Raw genomic sequence first — 18,221 nt, forward strand, 5'->3', positions numbered from 1 at the left:
ACTTTGCCACAGGCTTAGGGAATCTGGGTCCCAGGAGCTCTCAGTGCTGGCAGGGCACAGTCACACACTGTGTCTGTCTGATGCACTGTATGGGAGACCTGAGCAGACTGGTGTGCACAGGTCAGAACTACTCAAGCGTTTGTAGGATGTTAACGCTATACTTCCTGCCATGTGGGGTGGCTGATCTGTCATCTGTGACCTATGTGCTCAAATAACACATAGATAATCATCCTAATTTGCTAAGCACATTGCCCCATGGGGACTTAATAGGATTAGAAGATCGTAAAAGTATGTTATAACAAAGATTGGTTGTCTCAGAAACCACATTTCCTATGGATCGTTCACTCTGTTTATCAAGGTTTTTGGCAGCTTATTTTAAACTCTAGGGTCTCACATTGTTTTCTACTGTGCGACTGGGTGAATCCGTAGCTTCCTGTACCACAGCTCATTTTCTTATGAGCTTTAAAAAGTACAGTGAAATTTTGAGTGCCGTTTAGTTTAGGTAACTTTGTATTTGGTAGAAAGACTGACAGGTTTAAACACTGCCAACTTTGCCATTATAGAATACATGCTTAGCGTTCAGTTTTTATGGGCCTAACGTTTGGTGCTGTTTTTTGAATCTACTCCTTAGTGCCTAATGCACTTTAGTTAAAGGGCCTCTAATCCCAAAATACTAATAATTGCATGCATTCTATTTTGGCATTACTGTTTCACTAGTTTGTGTCTGTGCATGTGTTTCAGTATTTATGTACTAATTGATTAAATTCAAATGCTGTACAATCAGGAAATGATTGCTACACCTAAAATGCATTTGACTATATTTATTAAATCTTGCTGCATTTCCATTGCAAAATATCAAGTCTCCTGCAACTAAGGGCTCCTTTTACCAAGGTGAGCTAAATGCTAAGAAGTCCATTTTATTCCTGTGGGCTTCTTAGCATTTACCACATGCTAATTGTTAGCGCATCTTAGTAAAAGGAGCCCTAAGTGTGTTTGCTTGTGTGTTATTTCTCTTCACATCTGGATTACAAATCATGGCTGAACTATAACTTCCAGGAACATCCTATATAATAAAGCTCACCTCCAACGTTCTAAGGCTGCTTGGTGGCTTCTGGTGGTGGTGTCCTTCATGGAGTAGATCGTGACGTCAGGGAGAGGGGAGGAGCCATGAGTGTCCAATGTGGAGGTGGAGTAGGGAAACGTCAGGGAGAGGGGAGGAGCCGCGAGTGTCCAATGTGGAGGTGGAGGAGTAGGGAAATGTCAGGGACAGGGGAGGAGCCGCGAGTGTCCAATGTGGAGGGGGAGGAGTAGGGAAACACGTTCCGCGTGTTTCCCTACTCCTCCCCCAGGAATCCGAACGGAGTGCCAGCGAGGGCCAACGATCTGCGTCCTCCTCTCCTGCAGCTGATATCATGGGACATTGTCAGGTAGGTGAGAAGCTCGTGTGCATGCTGCAGCACGTGGGAGCGGGGAGCAGGACTCGGATACCGGCGATCGCGCTGAACGCAGAAAACCTTGCTAGCGCCCGTTTCATTGCTTTCTGAAACAGGCCTTTTTTACTAGTATGGAATAAATGAGAAATTGATCGGATAAATATAATTCACTGTTCAGAAGGGTTTTTTCCAAGGATTTTCTAACTGTTTCCTCTACAGTGGCTCAGAGTGATGTCTGGGAGATTATCTGTAAATTCCTGAAGATTTGCACCCCTACTATTTTAATTCCAGTACAAGGAAAATTTGGGGAGGGCTTGAAGGCATAGTAGTACAGCATGAGAAGATTCCGTAGAATTGGGAGGTCAGAGAACAGAAAAATTGTGTTCTCATAGTTGAATACTAACAAAATCTCATCTAAACATCACCTCTGCTTCCCTCCACCTCTCCCACATATCCATTTCTTCCAGTTATTGCCAAAGCAAGAAGAGCCATGAGGTTTTTCTGTTCTCTATTAAGGGCTTAAGTTAACGATTTACCAAAGTGACTTCTCTCCATTTGCTATATGACTCCCAGACTTTCAAAAAGGCTCCCACTCTTATTATGTTGGAGAGCACCCCCTGTCAGACCCAGCCCCCTACCTGTACCTCTCTGCTGCAGTCTTTAGCCGGACAGCAGCAGTGACACTCATAGGCTGCCTGCGGTCTTGACTGGGACTTTCTCTCTGAACTGTCCCGCCCCTTCTGATGCAACTTACTGTTTTTTGAAGAGCAGGACGGTTCAGAGAGGAAGTCCTAGTGCAAGCCACAGGCAGCATATGAGCGCCACTGCCCAGGTGAAGACTGCAGCAAAGATAATTTTAAGGTACTGGGGGGGGGGGGGGCGCAGGTGGCACGCGGGAGATGAGGGGTGGCACGGGAGACACACCTCCTGTAAAGAAAACATTCCTGGCTACACTACTGAAAGTGCATGATCAGATCAGTTTTTTTGTTTCTTTTGTTATGTTTTAAGATAACTCATGGAAAAAAGAGAAGGGAAAACTTTTTGTGATACCAGCAGCAGGTGCTTTCACCACACTATGGGGCACTGATAACGCAGTGAGAGAGGACTCCCTAGAACTGAGATTCAGAGAATGGAAGTATCCCTAGGCTGAACAAAACCCCACTAGGAAAATACAGAAAAGACATGAAATATAAAAGGGGTGCAATCATCAAAAGATATTCATCTCAGCTAATATTTTGCAGGAAAACTTTGCATATTCTTGGCAAGTTATGGGGCCCTTTTACTAAGCTGTGTTAGGTGCTAACACGTGCCTAATGCAGTAAAAATGGCCTAACACAGGACATGCTAAAGCATTCTGTGTTCTGCCATCTGCACGTGTTAAGTGCACAGTAAATGTTTAAAATTTTTGTGGGAGGGGGCATATGGAAAATAGGCATGGATGTGCTAATCAGCTGGCACAACTTGGGAGCCCTTAGTGCCGCCTAAATAGGAGGCAGCAAGTGCTCCCGTTATAATTTTTTTCAATGGCTATGCACTAATGGAGGAGTGGCCTAGTGGTTAGAGCACCAGTCTTGCAATCCAGAGGTGGCCAGTTCAAATCCCACTGCTGCTCCTTGTGATCTTGGGCAAGTCACCTAACCCTCCATTGCCTCAGGTACAAACTTAGATTGTGAGCCCTCCTGGGACACAGAAATATCCAGTGTACCTGAATGTAACTCACCTTGAGCTACTACTGAAAAAGGTGTGAGCAAAAATCTAAACAAATAAATAATGCTCTCTGGGTCAGTTATAATTGAGAAAGACTTTATGGGGGGGGGTTGATATTAAGGCACTGATCTTTCTTATGATCCACCTTCAAGCAAATGCTAGTGTAAACCTAATTAAAGGCTTTCTTTTATCCTGGACTATCGCACTGGTCATTCCCACCCCTTTTTTTTGCTTGTTTACTAATGCTAATATTAACACACGACCACATATTCAACAAATAGGAAAAAGGCCTTTTTCATAGCTGCTCCATAAATGTGCTTAGCTCACAGGAATTTCCTGCATAAGGATGTGCTAAGCCTATTTCTTAGCACTGCTTAGTAAAAGGGCCTCTATATTTGTAAAAAGATGCAAATAGAATTTTTGGCGACACATGATTTTATACCTGGGTTAAATATATTTCATAATTATCCCTTTTCTCCATCATTTTTTTATCAGTTTGGGGTCCTTTTACTAAAGCTTAGCATGTGCTAACAGAGTTAGTGTGCACTAAGGGGCATTTTATTGTTATGGGCACTGCTGCAGGTAACTCTAGCTTTGTAAAAGACCTCCTAAATGCTAAGAAGTCCATAGGTATAAAATTCCATTAGCACACACTGAGTGAACTTTAGTAAAAGGGCCCCTTTGTGTTTAACATACCCACTGGCGTACCAGGGGGGGGGGCGGTGGGGGCGGTCCGCCCCGGGTGCACACCGCTGGGGGGGTGCCGCACGCCTGTCGGCTCCGCTTGTTCCGTGCTCCCTCTGCCCTGGAACAGGTTACTTCCTGTTCCGGGGCAGAGGGAGCATGGAACGAGCGAAGCCGACAAGCGCGCAGCACCCCCCCCCCTCCCACACAGCAGGTAAAAATGCATCCGGGGGGGTCCTTTCGTGGGGGGTGGGGTGGTCACGCTGCACCCGGGGGGGCGCTGATCCGCCCCGGGTGTCAGCCACCCTAGGAACGCCACTGAACATACCACACCTTTTTTGTAAATTCTCCAGCAGAAGGTGCTCTCATCAGGCTCAGGGAGCACTAACACTGCAGTAGGAAAGAAGACCTTAGCACCAAAAGTGCAGAGAATGGCAATGTTTCTCTGGTGCCACCAGGAGGTGGTTTCAGAGGATGATTCAGGCTGTGTGACTGAATTCTTGTTTTTCCTGAAGGCAATTTCTCCAGCGGCCATGACCGGCGGATCCCACTGCTAGAAGAGGTGTTTCAGAAGTTCCCTAATATGCCAGTTAGCATTGAGATCAAAGAGGATAAGGACGAGTTAATTAAAAAGGTATGGACTCCTCTCTTCTCCCTTGGAACTGATGAGAAGAGAACGGGGAAGAGGGAGCAGCAGTGGAATCTGGGCATGGGACTTTACATCCATTTGCAATTGTGTACCCACACACATATATAGACATGTATTTTTCTCCTATACTTTCATTCCCAGGTATCAGATCTTGTGAAGCAGTACCAGCGTAGTGACAGAACAATCTGGGCTAGTGTCAGCAACGCTATCATGAACAAATGTCGAAAGGAGGTAAGTTAGCTAATGGGGAAGGGGGGGGGGTCATTTCCTTGCTTTATAATTTAGTAAGGAATGGCCAGGCCACTGCTGTAGGTAATGATGTGTGCATGGCAGCAGTGCTGCCAATTGGATAGATGGGTGTACGCTTAATCCCAAATCTTTGGTGTCATTTGGATTTCTTCACTGCCCCATGTTAGAGAGGTAGACATTATTCCTAAAGATGAAGCATACACATAAACTATGACTCCACCCAAACTCTGTCCAGAACATGCCTATACCACATGCATTTACAAATACACATGTTTTTACCATATCATTTTCTTTTACGCATGGGGTCATTTTGTAAGAGCCATACTCTCCCTCACGCTATAATCTTGCATGCACATTTTTGCACTTAGAACTAGATTCTATATATGGCGCTGAAAAAATAGGTGTGAAAAAAATGTGCTTAGCGCTATTCTATAAACCACACATAATGTTGGGCATAGTTTATAGAATACATGTAGTGCCCAGACCTGCAACTAAATTTAGGTGTGACCATTTATGCCAACTATAACCTGGTGTAAAGTGCAGATCGGGCATATTCTATAACTGTGCGCATAGTTTCTAGGAACATCTATGACCCACCCATGGCCATGCCCCCTTTTAAGATCTGTACATTAGAATTTACAAGCACCACTTTACAGAATACAATTACAAAGTTGCACACGTAAATTCTAATTAGTGCTAATAATTGCTCACTGGTTTGTTAAACAATTAAGTTGTGTGTGCAGTTTGACCACACTGACAAATTTGCATGCATGCAGCTTTAGTCACCATATATAGAATCTGGAGGTTAGAACACAGCATTGCACATGCAGGTTATAGAATACCACCAGTTACATGTTTACCCCTGGATTCTATATATGAGTCTCAGATTTGGGCGTACTGCCGAGATGTGCACACAACTTTAGTGGATAACGAGCTGTTAACCATCAATAATTGGATGGCAACAACCAAGTTTCAAGTTTAATATTTGATATACCACCCATCAGGAAATAACTTTCTAAGCGGTTTACAATAAAATTTTATAAAAGTTAGGAAAGAACTAAGAGATTTAAAATCAGTTTTAAATCATGAAATGGATGCTTTCTTATGGAAACCTAATGGAAGATTGTTCCAAAATGACAGAACAACAACCGAGAAAATGGAGCAACAGGTATGCTTGAAACAAATATGGTGAAACGATGGCACCATTAGTAGCTCCTGCTGCAAAGATCATAGAGTCGCAAGGGGATATAGGGCACAAGATATTGGAAAAGAAATAAAGGTGTTTCAAAAGAGCATATTTTCTGGACAAGCTAAAGATTTTAAAATACGCCTTGTCGGGAGGTGGGTGCGAATGTTCCTACCTTAATAGAGGGGTAACATGATCCCGATGAATAGTACCAAAAAGTAATTTTACAGCTGTGTTTTGGACAAGTTGTAATCGTTTGATGTCCTGTAATCAGAGACCAGAAAAGAGTAAATTATAGTAATCAAAGCTTCCTATAATAAATGAATGGAGGAGTTTTCTCAGTGCATCACGGGTCAACGAGACTAAATTAATCTAATTTGTTTAATTTTAAAGAAACATTTCCATACTAAAAAGGAGATATGTGATTGAAATTGAGTTGACTATCAATGTGAATTCCCAGGATCTTCATAGATGGCACTAAACAAATTTGGGTGCCTGCCATAGTGATAGGCAGCAGCATCTGTTGTTGTGTAGCAGAGCCAAATATCATGTCTTTGGTTTTACTGGCATTTAATTTTAATTTATGAGAAGTCAACCAAGTAGCAATCTGATCAAGTTTTCTATTTAATTCCTGTATAGCAGACGGTGAGGAAGGATCAGTTACACTCAATATTTGAATGTCATCAGCGTACACAAAAGAAATTAAGTCAATGAATTGAATCAGTGTTAGCAAGAAAGCAAGAATGATATTAAACAGTGTAGATGCTAGTACTGAATCCTGTGAAACTCCACAAGGAAGCGCAAAAGGCACTGAGATTTGATTCTGCCAAGAGACTACATATGATGGCTGAAAAGATATGATTGAAACCAAGCCAAGGCAACGTGTCAGACCTATAATACAGAGATGATCTAACTAAAGCTTATGATCTACTAGATTGAACTCACTAAACAAATCAAAAGCAATAAAAAATGACACAGCCTTATTCTGATCTAGATGAATTTTCTAATAGTGAGACCTAACAACGTGGTCTCTGTGGACTGTTTTCTACGAAATCCCGTTCGATATGGATGCACTACATTAGTAGTGTTAAGAAAGTCTAGAAGTTGTTCTCATCTATCTATCTCTTTTCTTCCTCCTCTCACATATCTAACCTGAACATCTATATCTGCTTAATTTAAACTAGCCAACTCAACATATATTGATATATCTGATTAGTTTAATATAGGCCACACAGAACTAAGTTCTTGACTCAGATGTGTGTAGGATATAAATCCAATAAAGTAAAGTAAAAAAGTTCTGAGAGAGTGCGTTCAGTCAATTTAGATAGGATTGGAAGATTCTCATTTGGTCGATAGCTGCATCCTGGGAGCTGTTCTTTGGATCCTCAACTCATGGACAGAGATGGACTACCTTCCATGCATTTAGGACTACACCAGTTATCAATGAAGATGCTATTATATTGTGACTATAAGGTAGAAAAATTGTCACAAATGATGTTAACAAAAAGGATGGAATGGCATCATGTGGAGCTGTGTGAAATGTGTTGTTCTTAGAGCCAGAAAATTGTATGTCCACGATTTTCTGTTCAAAGTAAGCTGCCAATTCTTGAGTAGTGGGAACTTGAGAATCAGCTAAGGATGTTCATGGCTTAGTGAAAAATTTGGAAAGTTTGCCTACATGGGGGACCATGCTGAGAGCAATGTTTTATGTGCTGTAATGGTATTTTGCTTATAGAGAGTAGCTGTCTATAACTGGTAAAGGCTTCAGGAGAGTTTTTTCTGCCATCTACTTTCTTTCTGACATAATTATTTCCATGTAACTTCCTTGAGTGCACCCTAGTCGTTGTACTTTTGGAATGAATAAAAAAAATCGATTTACTTCTACTCGTTCTACACCACTTAAGATTTTGTAGACCTTAATCATATCTCCCCTCATCCATCTCTTTTCCAAGCTGAAGAGCCCTAACCTTTTTATCCTTTCCTCATACGAAAATAGTTCCATCCCCTTTATGATTTTGGTCGCTCTTCTTTGAACCTTTTCTAATTACGCTATATCTTTTTTTGAGATATGGCAACCAGAACTGAACGCAGTACTCAAGATGTGGTCACACCATGGAGCAATAGAGAGGCATCATAGTATTTTCAGTCTCATTCACCATCCCTTTCCTAATAATTCCTAGCATCCTGTTTGCTTTTAGGCCACCATCACACACTGAACAGAAGATTTCAGTGTACTAGCTACAACGACACCTAAATCTTTTTCTTGCTTGCTGACCCCCAAGGTGGACCCTAGCATCAGGTAACTATGATTCAGATTATTCTTTCCAATGTGCATCACCTTGCATTTGTCCACATTAAATTTCATCTGCCATGATGCCCAGTCTTCCAATCTCCTAAGGTCTTCCTGCAATATTTCACAGTCCACACGTGTTTTATCAACCTTTACTAGTTTTGTTTCATCTGCAAATTTAATCACTTCATTCGTCGTTCTGATTTCCATATCAATTATACATATGTTAAATAGCACTGATCCCTGCAGCACTCCACTGTTCACCCTCCTCCATTGAGAGAAATGACCATGTAACCCTACCCTTTGTTTTCTGTCCAATAACCAATTCTTAATCCATACCAGAACCTTGCCTTCCCTTGGCTGAACCCATGCTGACTCTGTCCCATTAAACCATGTTTGTCTATGTGTTCTGTAATTGTGTTCTTTTATAATAGTTTCCACTATTTTGCCCAGCACTGACATTAGGTTTACCGGTCTGTAATTTCCCAGATAACCCCTGGAACCCATTTAAAAAATTGGTGCCACACTGGCCACCCTCCAATCTTTAGGTACTATGGATGATTTTAATGACAACTCAGCAACTTCATGCTTGAGTTCTTTGAGTACCCTTGGATGTATGCCTTCCAGGCCAGGTGATTTACTACTCTTTAATTTGTAAATTTGGCTCAGTACATCTTCTAGGTTCAAAAGGCATTTGACAAAGTACCTCATGAAAGACTCCTGAGGAAATTAGAAAGTCATGGGTTAGAAGACAATTGGGCTCATTTTCAAAACAGAAAAACGTCTAAAAAGTGGCATAAAGCAGCATTTGGACGTTTTTCTCACAAAAACATCCAAATCAGCATTTTTGAAACCTATTTTTAGAAATGTTTCTTTGAATTCCATCAGAAATGTGTCAAACTCTCAAGGGGGCATATCGGGGTGTGTTCAGAGTGGGACTTGGGCATTCCTGAGACTTACAGGCTTATTTTCGAAAGAGAAGGACGCCCATCTTTCGACACAAATCGCAAGATGGGCAACCTTCTCACAGGGTCACCCAAATCGGCATAATCGAAAGCCAATTTTTGGCGTCCTCAACTGCTTTCAATCGCGGGGACGACCAAAATTCACAGGGGCGTGTTGGAGGTGTAGCGAAGGCGGGACTGGAGCGTGCCTAACACATGGGCGTCCTCGACTAATAATGGAAAAAAGAAGGGCATCCCTGATGAACACTTGGACAACTTTACCTGGTCCTTTCTTTCTTACGACCAAGCAGGGCCGTGCCTAGGGTCTCTGGCGCCCCCCTGCAGACTATCAGTTGGCGCCCCCCCTGCAGACTATCAGTTGGCGGTGGTGGCGGCGGCGGCGGCTCCCCCCTCCCCCCGTGAAAATGATCGCTCACCACTTGCCACACTGACAGGAATTGTCAGCAATATTCTTAGAAACAAATTGCTATACATTGCAAAATAAGATAGCAGATGTAAATTCTCAAAGTGGACATATTCCAAACACTAAAATGAAAATAAAATGATTTTTTTTCTACCTTTGTTGTCTGGTGACTTTCTTTTTCTGATCATGCTGGCCCAGTATCTGATTCTGCTGCTATCTGTCCTCTTAACTCCGTTTCCAGGGCTTCCTTTCCATTTATTTCTTTCCTTTCCTCCTTTCTTCTTCATTTCTGGTCCTCAGCTTCTGCCTATTTTCTTCATCCATGTGCAGTTTTTCTCCTCTCTTCCTTTTCCCTCATTTCATCTCCTTCATCTCTCTTCCCTCCCCTCTATGTCCAGCAATTTCTCCTCTCTCCCTGAGCCCTGCCCTCCCATCCATGCTCCTCTGTCCCCTGCCCCCTCCAATCATCCCTATCCAGCAATTCCCCTCTCTCCCTGAGCCCTGCAATCCATATCCATCCATGCCCATCTGTCCCCTGCCCCCTCCATTCATCCCTATCCAGCAATTCCCCTCTCTCCCTGAGCCCTGCCCTGCAATCCATATCCATCCATGCCCATCTGCACCCTGCCCCCTCCATTCATCCCTAATTCCCTATCCAGCAATTCCCCTCTCTCCCTGAGCCCTGCCCTGCAATCCATATCCATCCATGCCCATCTGTCCCCTGCCCCCTCCATTCATCCCTATCCAGCAATTCCCCTCTCTCCCTGAGCCCTCCCCTCCCAATCCATGCCCATCCATGCTCCTCTGTCACCTGCCTCCTCCATTCATCCCTATCCAGCAATTCCCCTCTCTCCCTGACCCCTGTCCTGCAATCCATATCCATCCATGCCCATCTGTCCCCTCCATTCATCCCTATCCAGCAATTCCCCTCTCATCCTGAGCCCTGCCCTCCCAATCCATGCCCATCCATGCTCCTCTGTCCTCTGCCCCCTCCATTCATCCCTTTCCAGCAATTCCCCTCTCTCCCTGAGCCCTGCCCTCCCAATCCATGCCCATCCATGCTCCTCTGTCCCCTGCCCCCTCCATTCATCCTTTTCCAGCAATTCCCCTCTCTCCCTGAGCCCTGCCCTCCCAATCCATTCCCATCCATGCTCCTCTGTCCCCTGCCCCCTCCATTCATCCTTTTCCAGCAATTCCCCTCTCTCCCTGAGCCCTGCCCTCCCATCCATGCTCCTCTGTCCCCTCCATTCATCCCTAATTCCCTATCCAGCAATTCCCCTCTCTCCCTGAGCCCTGCCCCTCCCATCCATGCACCTCTGTCACCCTCCATTAATCCCTATCCAGCAATTCCCCCTCTCTCTTCCATGACCCCCCCCTCGCATCCATGCTCCTCTCGCTCCCATGTCCCAGTTGGCCTGGCCTGGCCCGCCCTCTTCTCCCCTTCCCCTTCGCATCCATGCTCTCGTCTCTCCCCTGCCCTCCCGCTCCCATTGTTCAACTTCCCGCCCTCTTCTCCCCCCCAACATCCCTTTTCTTTTTTTTTTCTTTTTAAATTTACCTCCGTAGCAGTCCAGCAGCGCAGCATCAGTGAAGGAGGCGGCGCTCCCGACGTCTCTAGCCTTCCCTTCGCTGTGTTCCGCCTTCTTCTGACGTGACGTCAGAAGAAGGCGGAACACAGCGAAGGGAAGGCTAGAGACGTCGGGAGCGCCGCCTCCTTCACTGATGCTGCGCTGCTGGACTGCTACGGAGGTAAATTTAAAAAGAAAAAAAAAAGAAAAGGGATGTTGGGGGGGAGAAGAGGGCGGGAAGTTGAACAATGGGAGCGGGAGGGCGAGCGAGGTGAGCATGGTGCGGCGGCGCCCCATAGAGGGAGGCACCCCCTGCCATGCTTACCTCGCTTACCGTGTTGGCACGGCCCTGCGACCAAGCAACAAAAATGTGTCCTAAATGACCAGATGACCACCGGAGGGAATTGGGGATGACCTCCCCTTACTTCCCCAGTGGTCACTAACCCCCTCCCACACTCAAAACAAATGTAAAAAAAATATTTTTTCCAGCTTCTATGCCAGCCTCAAATATCATACCCAGCTCGATGACAGCAGTATGCAGGTCCCTGGAGCAGTTTTAGTGGGTTCAGTGCACTTCAGGCAGGCGGACCCAGGCCCATCCCCCCCTACATGTTACACTTGTGGTGGTTAATGTGAGCCCTTCAAAACCCACCAGAAACCCACTGTACCCACATGTAGGTGGCCCCCTTCACCCCTAAGGGCTATGGTAGTGGTGTACAGTTGTGGGGAGTGGGTTTTGGGGCCTCAGCACACAAGGTAAGGGAGCTATGCACCTGGGAGCAATTTCTGACGTCCACTGCAGTGCATCCTAGGGTGCCCGGTTGGTGTCCTGGCATGACAGGGGGACCAGTTCAGTATGAATGCTGGCTCCTCCCATGACCAAATGGCTTGGATTTGGTCGTTTCTGAGATGGGCGTCCTTGGTTTCCATTATGGCCGAAAATCAGGGACGACCATCTCTAAGGACAACCATCTCTAAGGTCGACCTAAATTTCCAGATTTGGGCGTCCCTGACCGTATTATCGAAATGAAAGATGGGCGTCCATCTTGTTTCGATAATACGGGTTTCCCCACCCCTGTCTGGGGACATCCTGCGAGGACGTCCTCAGGAAAACTTGGGCGTCCCTTTCGATTATGTCCCTCCACGACATTTTTCAGCCATAAAGGAAGAAAACAAAACCGTCCAGGACTAAAACTAAGACGTTTTGAGCTAGACCTGTTTTTATAACTAATAAGGCACAAAATGGTGCCCTAAATAACCAGATGAACACAGGAGGGAATCAGGAATGCCCCCCCTTATTCCCTCAGTGATCACTAACCTCCTCCCACCCCCAAAAAATGTGATGAAAAACATTACTTGCCAGCCTCTATGCCAGCCTCAGATGTTATACTCGGGTCCATTACAACAGCATTCAGGCCCCCTGGAGTAGTCTAGTGATGGGTGCAGTGCACTGCAGACAGGTGGACCCAGGCTTCTACCTCCCCATACCTGTTACACTTGTGGAGGAAACTGTGAGCCCTCCAAAACTCACCAGAAACCTACTGTACCTGTAAGGGCTATAGTAGTGGTGTACAGTTGGGGGTAGTGGGTTTTGGGTGGGCTCAGTAAACAAGGTAAGGAAGCAATGGTCAGATGGGAGCATTTTATGAAGTCCACTGCAGTGCCCCCTAGGGTGCCCTATTGCTTTCCTGCAGTGCTGGCCAAACCCAGTAAGCGGGGTAAGCACTGCAGGGGGGCGCCTGCCTTCAAGGGCGCCGCTGCGGTGCTGTGCCGCCGTACCACGCCGCCCTTGGGGGTTTAAATCTGTCATTTACCTCCGTCCCAGCGTCCACATCATTTCAAAGCCCTGCCCGTCTCTAGCCTTCCCTCCCTTCGTGAGTTCATTCCCGCAGAGTCCCGCCTTCTGATGTCATTTCCTCGAGGGCGGGACTCTGCGGGAACAAACTCAAGAAGGGAGGGAAGGCTAGAGATGGGTAGGGCTTTGAAATGATGCGGATGCTGGGACGGAGGTAAATTTTAAAAAAGACTTAAACCACACAGGGTGGCAAGAAGAAAAGAGGGATGTTGGGGGGAGAAGAGGGCGGGCAGGTGGGCATAAATGGGAGGGGGATGGAGGTGAAGGAGAATCGCTGGACAGGGGAAGGGTGGGAGAAGAGTGAAAGGATATGGGAGGGGGGGTGCCAACTGATAGTCTGCAGGGGGGCACCAGAGACCCTAGGACCGGCCCTGCTTTCCTGGGATGTCAGGGGGACCAGTGTACTAAAAATGCTGACTCCTCCTACATCCCAATGGCTTGATTTTGTGTGTTTTGCACTTGGACGTTTTATTTTATTTTTTTTAATGGACCAAAGAATAAAACGTCCAAATCACAAAACCTTCTATTTTTGAAAACAAAAGATAAGCGTTTTTCTTTTTTGAAAATGACCTTCTTTGCTATTCAGATTTTGGACGTTTTTTGCAAAACATACAAAGTCGGACTCAGACGTCATATTGAAAATGCCCCTCAATGTCCTGTTGTGGATTAAAAACTGGCTAAAAGATAGAAAACAGAGAGTAAGGTTAAATGGTCAGTATTCTCAATGGAGAAGGGTAGATAGTGGGGTACCCCAGGGATCTATGCTGGGACCGCTGCTTTTTAACGTATTTATAAATGATCTAGAGAAAGGAATAACTAGTGAGGTAATTAAATTTGCTGATGACACAAAGTTATTCAAAGTTGTTAAATCGCAAGAGGATTGTGAAAAATTGCAAGAGGATCTTACAAGACTGGGACACTGGGTATCCAAATGGCAGATGACTTTTAATGTGAGCAAGCGCAAAGTGATACATGGGGAAAAGAGGAACTCAAACCATAGTTACTTGATGTAAGGTTCCAAATTAAGAGTTACCCCCCAGGAAAAGGATCTGGGTGTCATCGTTGATGATACTTTGAAACCCCCTGCTTGGTGTGCGGCAGCTAAGAAAGCAAATAGAATGTTAGGAATTATTAGGAAAGAAATGTAAAACAAAACTGAGAATGTTATAATGCCTTTCTATTGCTCCAAAGTGCGACCGCGCCTCGAATACTGTCTGCAATTCTGGTCACCACATCTCAAAAAAGATATATTGAAATTAGAAAAGGTACAGAGAAGGGCGACGAAAATAATAAAAATGATGGGACGACTTCCCTATAAGGAAAGGCTAAAGCAGCTAGGGCTCTTCAGCTTGGAAAAGAGGCGGCTGAGGGGAGATATGATAGAGGTTTATAAAGTACTGAGTGGAGTGGAACAGGTAGATGTGAATTGCTTGTTTACTCATTCCAAAAATACTAGGACTAGGGGGCACGCAAAGAAGCTACTAAGTAGTAAATTTAAAACAAATCGTAGAAAATATTTCTTCACTCAACAAGTAACCAGTGCTTTTTTTGAGCCAGTACGCACCAGTACGGCGTACCGGCACCTTTTCTGTGAGGTCTGGCTTACCTGCCCGCTCCCTTCCGTTCATGCACCTGTGCCCCCCTGCCCTCCCTCGGCTCCCCCCGCCCTCCTTCAGCTCCCCAACTTTCCTTGAAATCTTTAATTTACCTGAAGTCGCGGCAAACCGGCAGTAAAAACAGCTGGCAGGCAGGCAGGCTTGCCTCCTTGTCGCTTCCCTTCCCTTTCAGCGCGTCCCACCTTCCTCTGATGTAATTTCCTTTCCGCGAGGGCGGGACGTGCTGAGAGGGTAGGGAAGCGACGAGGAGGCAAGCCTGCCTGCCAGCTGTTTTTACTGCCGGTTCGCCACGACTTCAGGTAAATTAAAGATTTCAAGGAAAGTCGGGGAGCTGAGGGGGGGGGGGGGGCTGGGGTTTGAACGAATCGCTGGACATGGAGGAGACGGAGGGCAGGGGAGAGAGGAGAATTGCTGGACATGGGAGGGGAGGGCAGGGGAGAAAGGAAAATCGCTGGACATGGATTTGAGGGGAAGGCAAGGAAGAGAGAATTGCTGGACATGGATAGGAGGGGAGGGCAGAGGAGAGAGGAGACCTGCTGGACATGGATGGGAGGGGAGGGCAGGGGAAAGGAGAATCGCTGGACATGGATGGCAGGGAAGGACAGGAGGCAGAGGAGAATCGCTGGACATGGATAAGAGGGGAGGTCAGGGGAGAGAGATTCGCTAGGCATGAATGGCAGGGGAGGACAGGGGGCAGAGGAGAATCGCTGGACATGGATGAGAGGGGAAGGCAGGAGAGAGAGGAGACATACTGGACATGGATGGGAGGGAAGGTCAGCGAAGAGAGATTCGCTGGACATGGATGGAAGGGGAGGGCAGGGGAGAGAGGAGAATCTTTGGACATGGATTAGAGGGGAGGGAAGGGGAGAGAGAAGAATCGCTGGACATGGATGGCAGGGGAGGACAGGGGATAGAGGAGAATCGCTGGACATGGGAGGGGAGGGAAGACAGGAAGGAGATGCACATGGATGCGAGGGGAGTGCAGGGGAGAGAGGAGAAATGCTGGAAATGGATGGAGACGAGAGCAGGAGATAGAGGAGAATTGCTGGACATGGATGGATGGAGGAGTTGGCAGGGAAAGAGGAGAAATGCTGGACTTGGATGGAGGAGAGGAGAGAGAGAATTATTGCTTTATATGGATACAGGGAAGGGAAGAGAGAGGAGAAATGCTGGACATGGATGGAGGGGCAGAAGAGAGGAGAAGTGCTGGACATGGATGGAGGGGAGGAAAGAAAAAAGAAGAAGATGCACATGGATGGAGATGAAGGAAAGGGAAGAGAGGAGAGGAGAGGAGAAAAACTGCACATGGATGGAGAAAATAGGCAAAAGCTGGATTCACGTTATACCTCCTCCAGTCAATTCCATGGAGGAGGACCCAGCTTTTACTTATGGATGTAGGGCAAGAAATGAAGAAGAAAGGAGGAAAGTAAAGAAATATATGGAAAGGAAGCTCTGGAAACGGAGTTAAGAGAACAGATAGAGAGCAGCAGAATCAGAGACTGGGACCAATATGGATAGAAAAACAAAGTCACCAGACAACAAAGGTAGAAAAAAATAATTTTATTTTCATTTTAGTGTTTGGAATATGTCCAATTTGAGAATTTACATCTGCTGTCTTACATAGTAGATGACGGCAGAGAAAGACCTATACGGTCCATCTAGTCTGTCCAACAAGATAAACTCATATGTGCTACTTTATGTGTATACCTGACCTTGATTTGCATCTGCCATTTCAGGGTGTTACGTCTGTGGCCGTGACCACCCTCAGACTTACCCTGTTTCTGGGAGTCAGTGGCTGTGCTGGCTTCTGCTTGTCTCTGTGTCTGTCTCTGTCTTAGTTTCTCTCTGGCTCTGTGTGCTGATTGCCCTACTGAACCTCACCTGTGTGGGCTATATCTTTTCCAAGATGGCTGCCGCCGACTCCTCTATGCCAGTATCCAAGATGGCTCCCGCTGGGCTGACTTCTCTGTGTGTCAAGCCTCTGTTTGGATGCAAGGTGATTGCTGCAGCTGTACCTCTGGTGTGGAAGGGCTTTATTAATCACTTAGAGACTATAGCCCTGGCCTTTGCATTTCATCTAGGGCCCTGGTGTATAGAGTGCTCTGTACACTGTTTCAGTGTTTGCTCTGTGTGAGTTTCTATGTTTGACTAGATAGCTTAGGCACCGTGTGGCTTGTTAGCCTGTGTATAGCTTTGCTAGTGCTCTGTGTTTGTTTAGACTAGCCAGCTTAGGCACCTTGTGGCTTGTTATCCTGTGTATAGCTTTGCTAGTGCTCTGTGTTTGTTTAGACTAGCCAGCTTAGGCACCTTGTGGCTTGTTAGCCTGTGTATAGCTTTGCTAGTGCTCTGTGTTTGTTTAGACTAGCCAGCTTAGGCACCGTGTGGCTTGTTAGCCTGTGTATAGCTTTGCTAGTGCTCTGTGTTTGTTTAGACTAGCCAGCTTAGGCACCGTGTGGCTTGTTAGCCTGTGTATAGCTTTGCTAGTGCTCTGTGTTTGTTTCCAGTGCATGACTTGTTAGCTTGGGCACAGCTTTGTTGTTAGCTGGTGTATAGCTTTCAAGTCTCCTGAGTGTGCTCTGTGTATGTTTCTTGTGTATGACTGGTTTGTCTGGGTATAGTGTTTCTATTAGCCTAGGTACAGTTTACTAGTCATTGTGTTTAAACCTGCCGACTGCCAGAACCCGGACAGTCCCTGCCTGTCGGCCTTGCCTGCGCCTAGGTGCCAGGGGGCACTCCTGGATCTTCATTCCTGCTGTTCCTGCTTGCAAGTTCCAGTTCCGGGTTTTCCTGTAAGTCCTACCGGCTGCCAGAACCTGAGGGCTCAACCCTCGGGGAAAGGTGGTCAAGCGTAGGTGAAGCCTAGGTCCAGTGTGTTCCAGTCCAGCGGGTTTCACTCCTGTATGTTCCAGTCCTGTGGGGCCCTCCAGTGTGTTCCAGTCCAGCGGGCTCCACTCCAGTGCGCACCCGTCCGGTGCGTTCCAGTTCCGTGTATTCCGGTGTAGAACTCCAGTCCGGGGTTCCGGTCCAGTTTTGTCTCATCTCTACCTTGGAGGTGATCTTGCCTGCCACTGCCGCTCCACGGTAGTGGCCCATGGGCTCACGAACCCAGTGCTCCCGGGGAAGAAGCCTGACAGTATGCCAAGGTCCTCGAGCACGCGACACAGGGCACAGACCGTAGAAGTCTGCCCAGCACTAGCCCCACCTCCCACCACCAGCTCTGCCACCCAATCTCCGCTAAGCTTCTGGGGATCCATTCCTTCTGAACAGGATTCCTTTATGTTTATCCCATGCATTTTTGAATTCCGTTACCATTTTCATCTCCACCACCTCCCGCGGGAGGGCATTCCAAGTATCCACCACTCTCTCTGTGAAAGAATACTTCCTGACATTTTTCTTGAGTCTGCCCCCTTCAATCTCATTTCATGTCTTCTAGTTCTACCGCCTTCCCATCTACGGAAAAGGTTCATTTGCGGATTAATACCTTTCAAATATTTTAACGTCTGTATCATATCACCCCTGTTTCTCCTTTCCTCCAGGGTATACATGTTCAGGTCAGCAAGTCTCTCCTCATACGTCTTGTAACGCAAATCCCATACCATTTTGTAGCTTTTCTTTG

The 18,221-nt window shown here is 46.3% G+C and overlaps 1 protein-coding gene across 1 annotated transcript in view; it reads left to right on the forward strand.

Annotated features, from left to right (window-relative positions):
- GDPD3 (glycerophosphodiester phosphodiesterase domain containing 3) overlaps nucleotides 1–18,221 on the forward strand; it is a 109,117-nt gene that overhangs the window by 55,861 nt on the left and 35,035 nt on the right. Inside the window, exons 5-6 of the mRNA XM_030210068.1 lie at nucleotides 4,340–4,458; nucleotides 4,615–4,704. Coding sequence (XP_030065928.1) covers nucleotides 4,340–4,458; nucleotides 4,615–4,704 — 209 coding nt within the window. The remainder of the gene's footprint in view (nucleotides 1–4,339; nucleotides 4,459–4,614; nucleotides 4,705–18,221) is intronic.

Source organism: Microcaecilia unicolor, chromosome 7 (genome assembly GCF_901765095.1).
Source record: "Microcaecilia unicolor chromosome 7, aMicUni1.1, whole genome shotgun sequence".
NCBI classification, from domain to species: domain Eukaryota; kingdom Metazoa; phylum Chordata; class Amphibia; order Gymnophiona; family Siphonopidae; genus Microcaecilia; species Microcaecilia unicolor.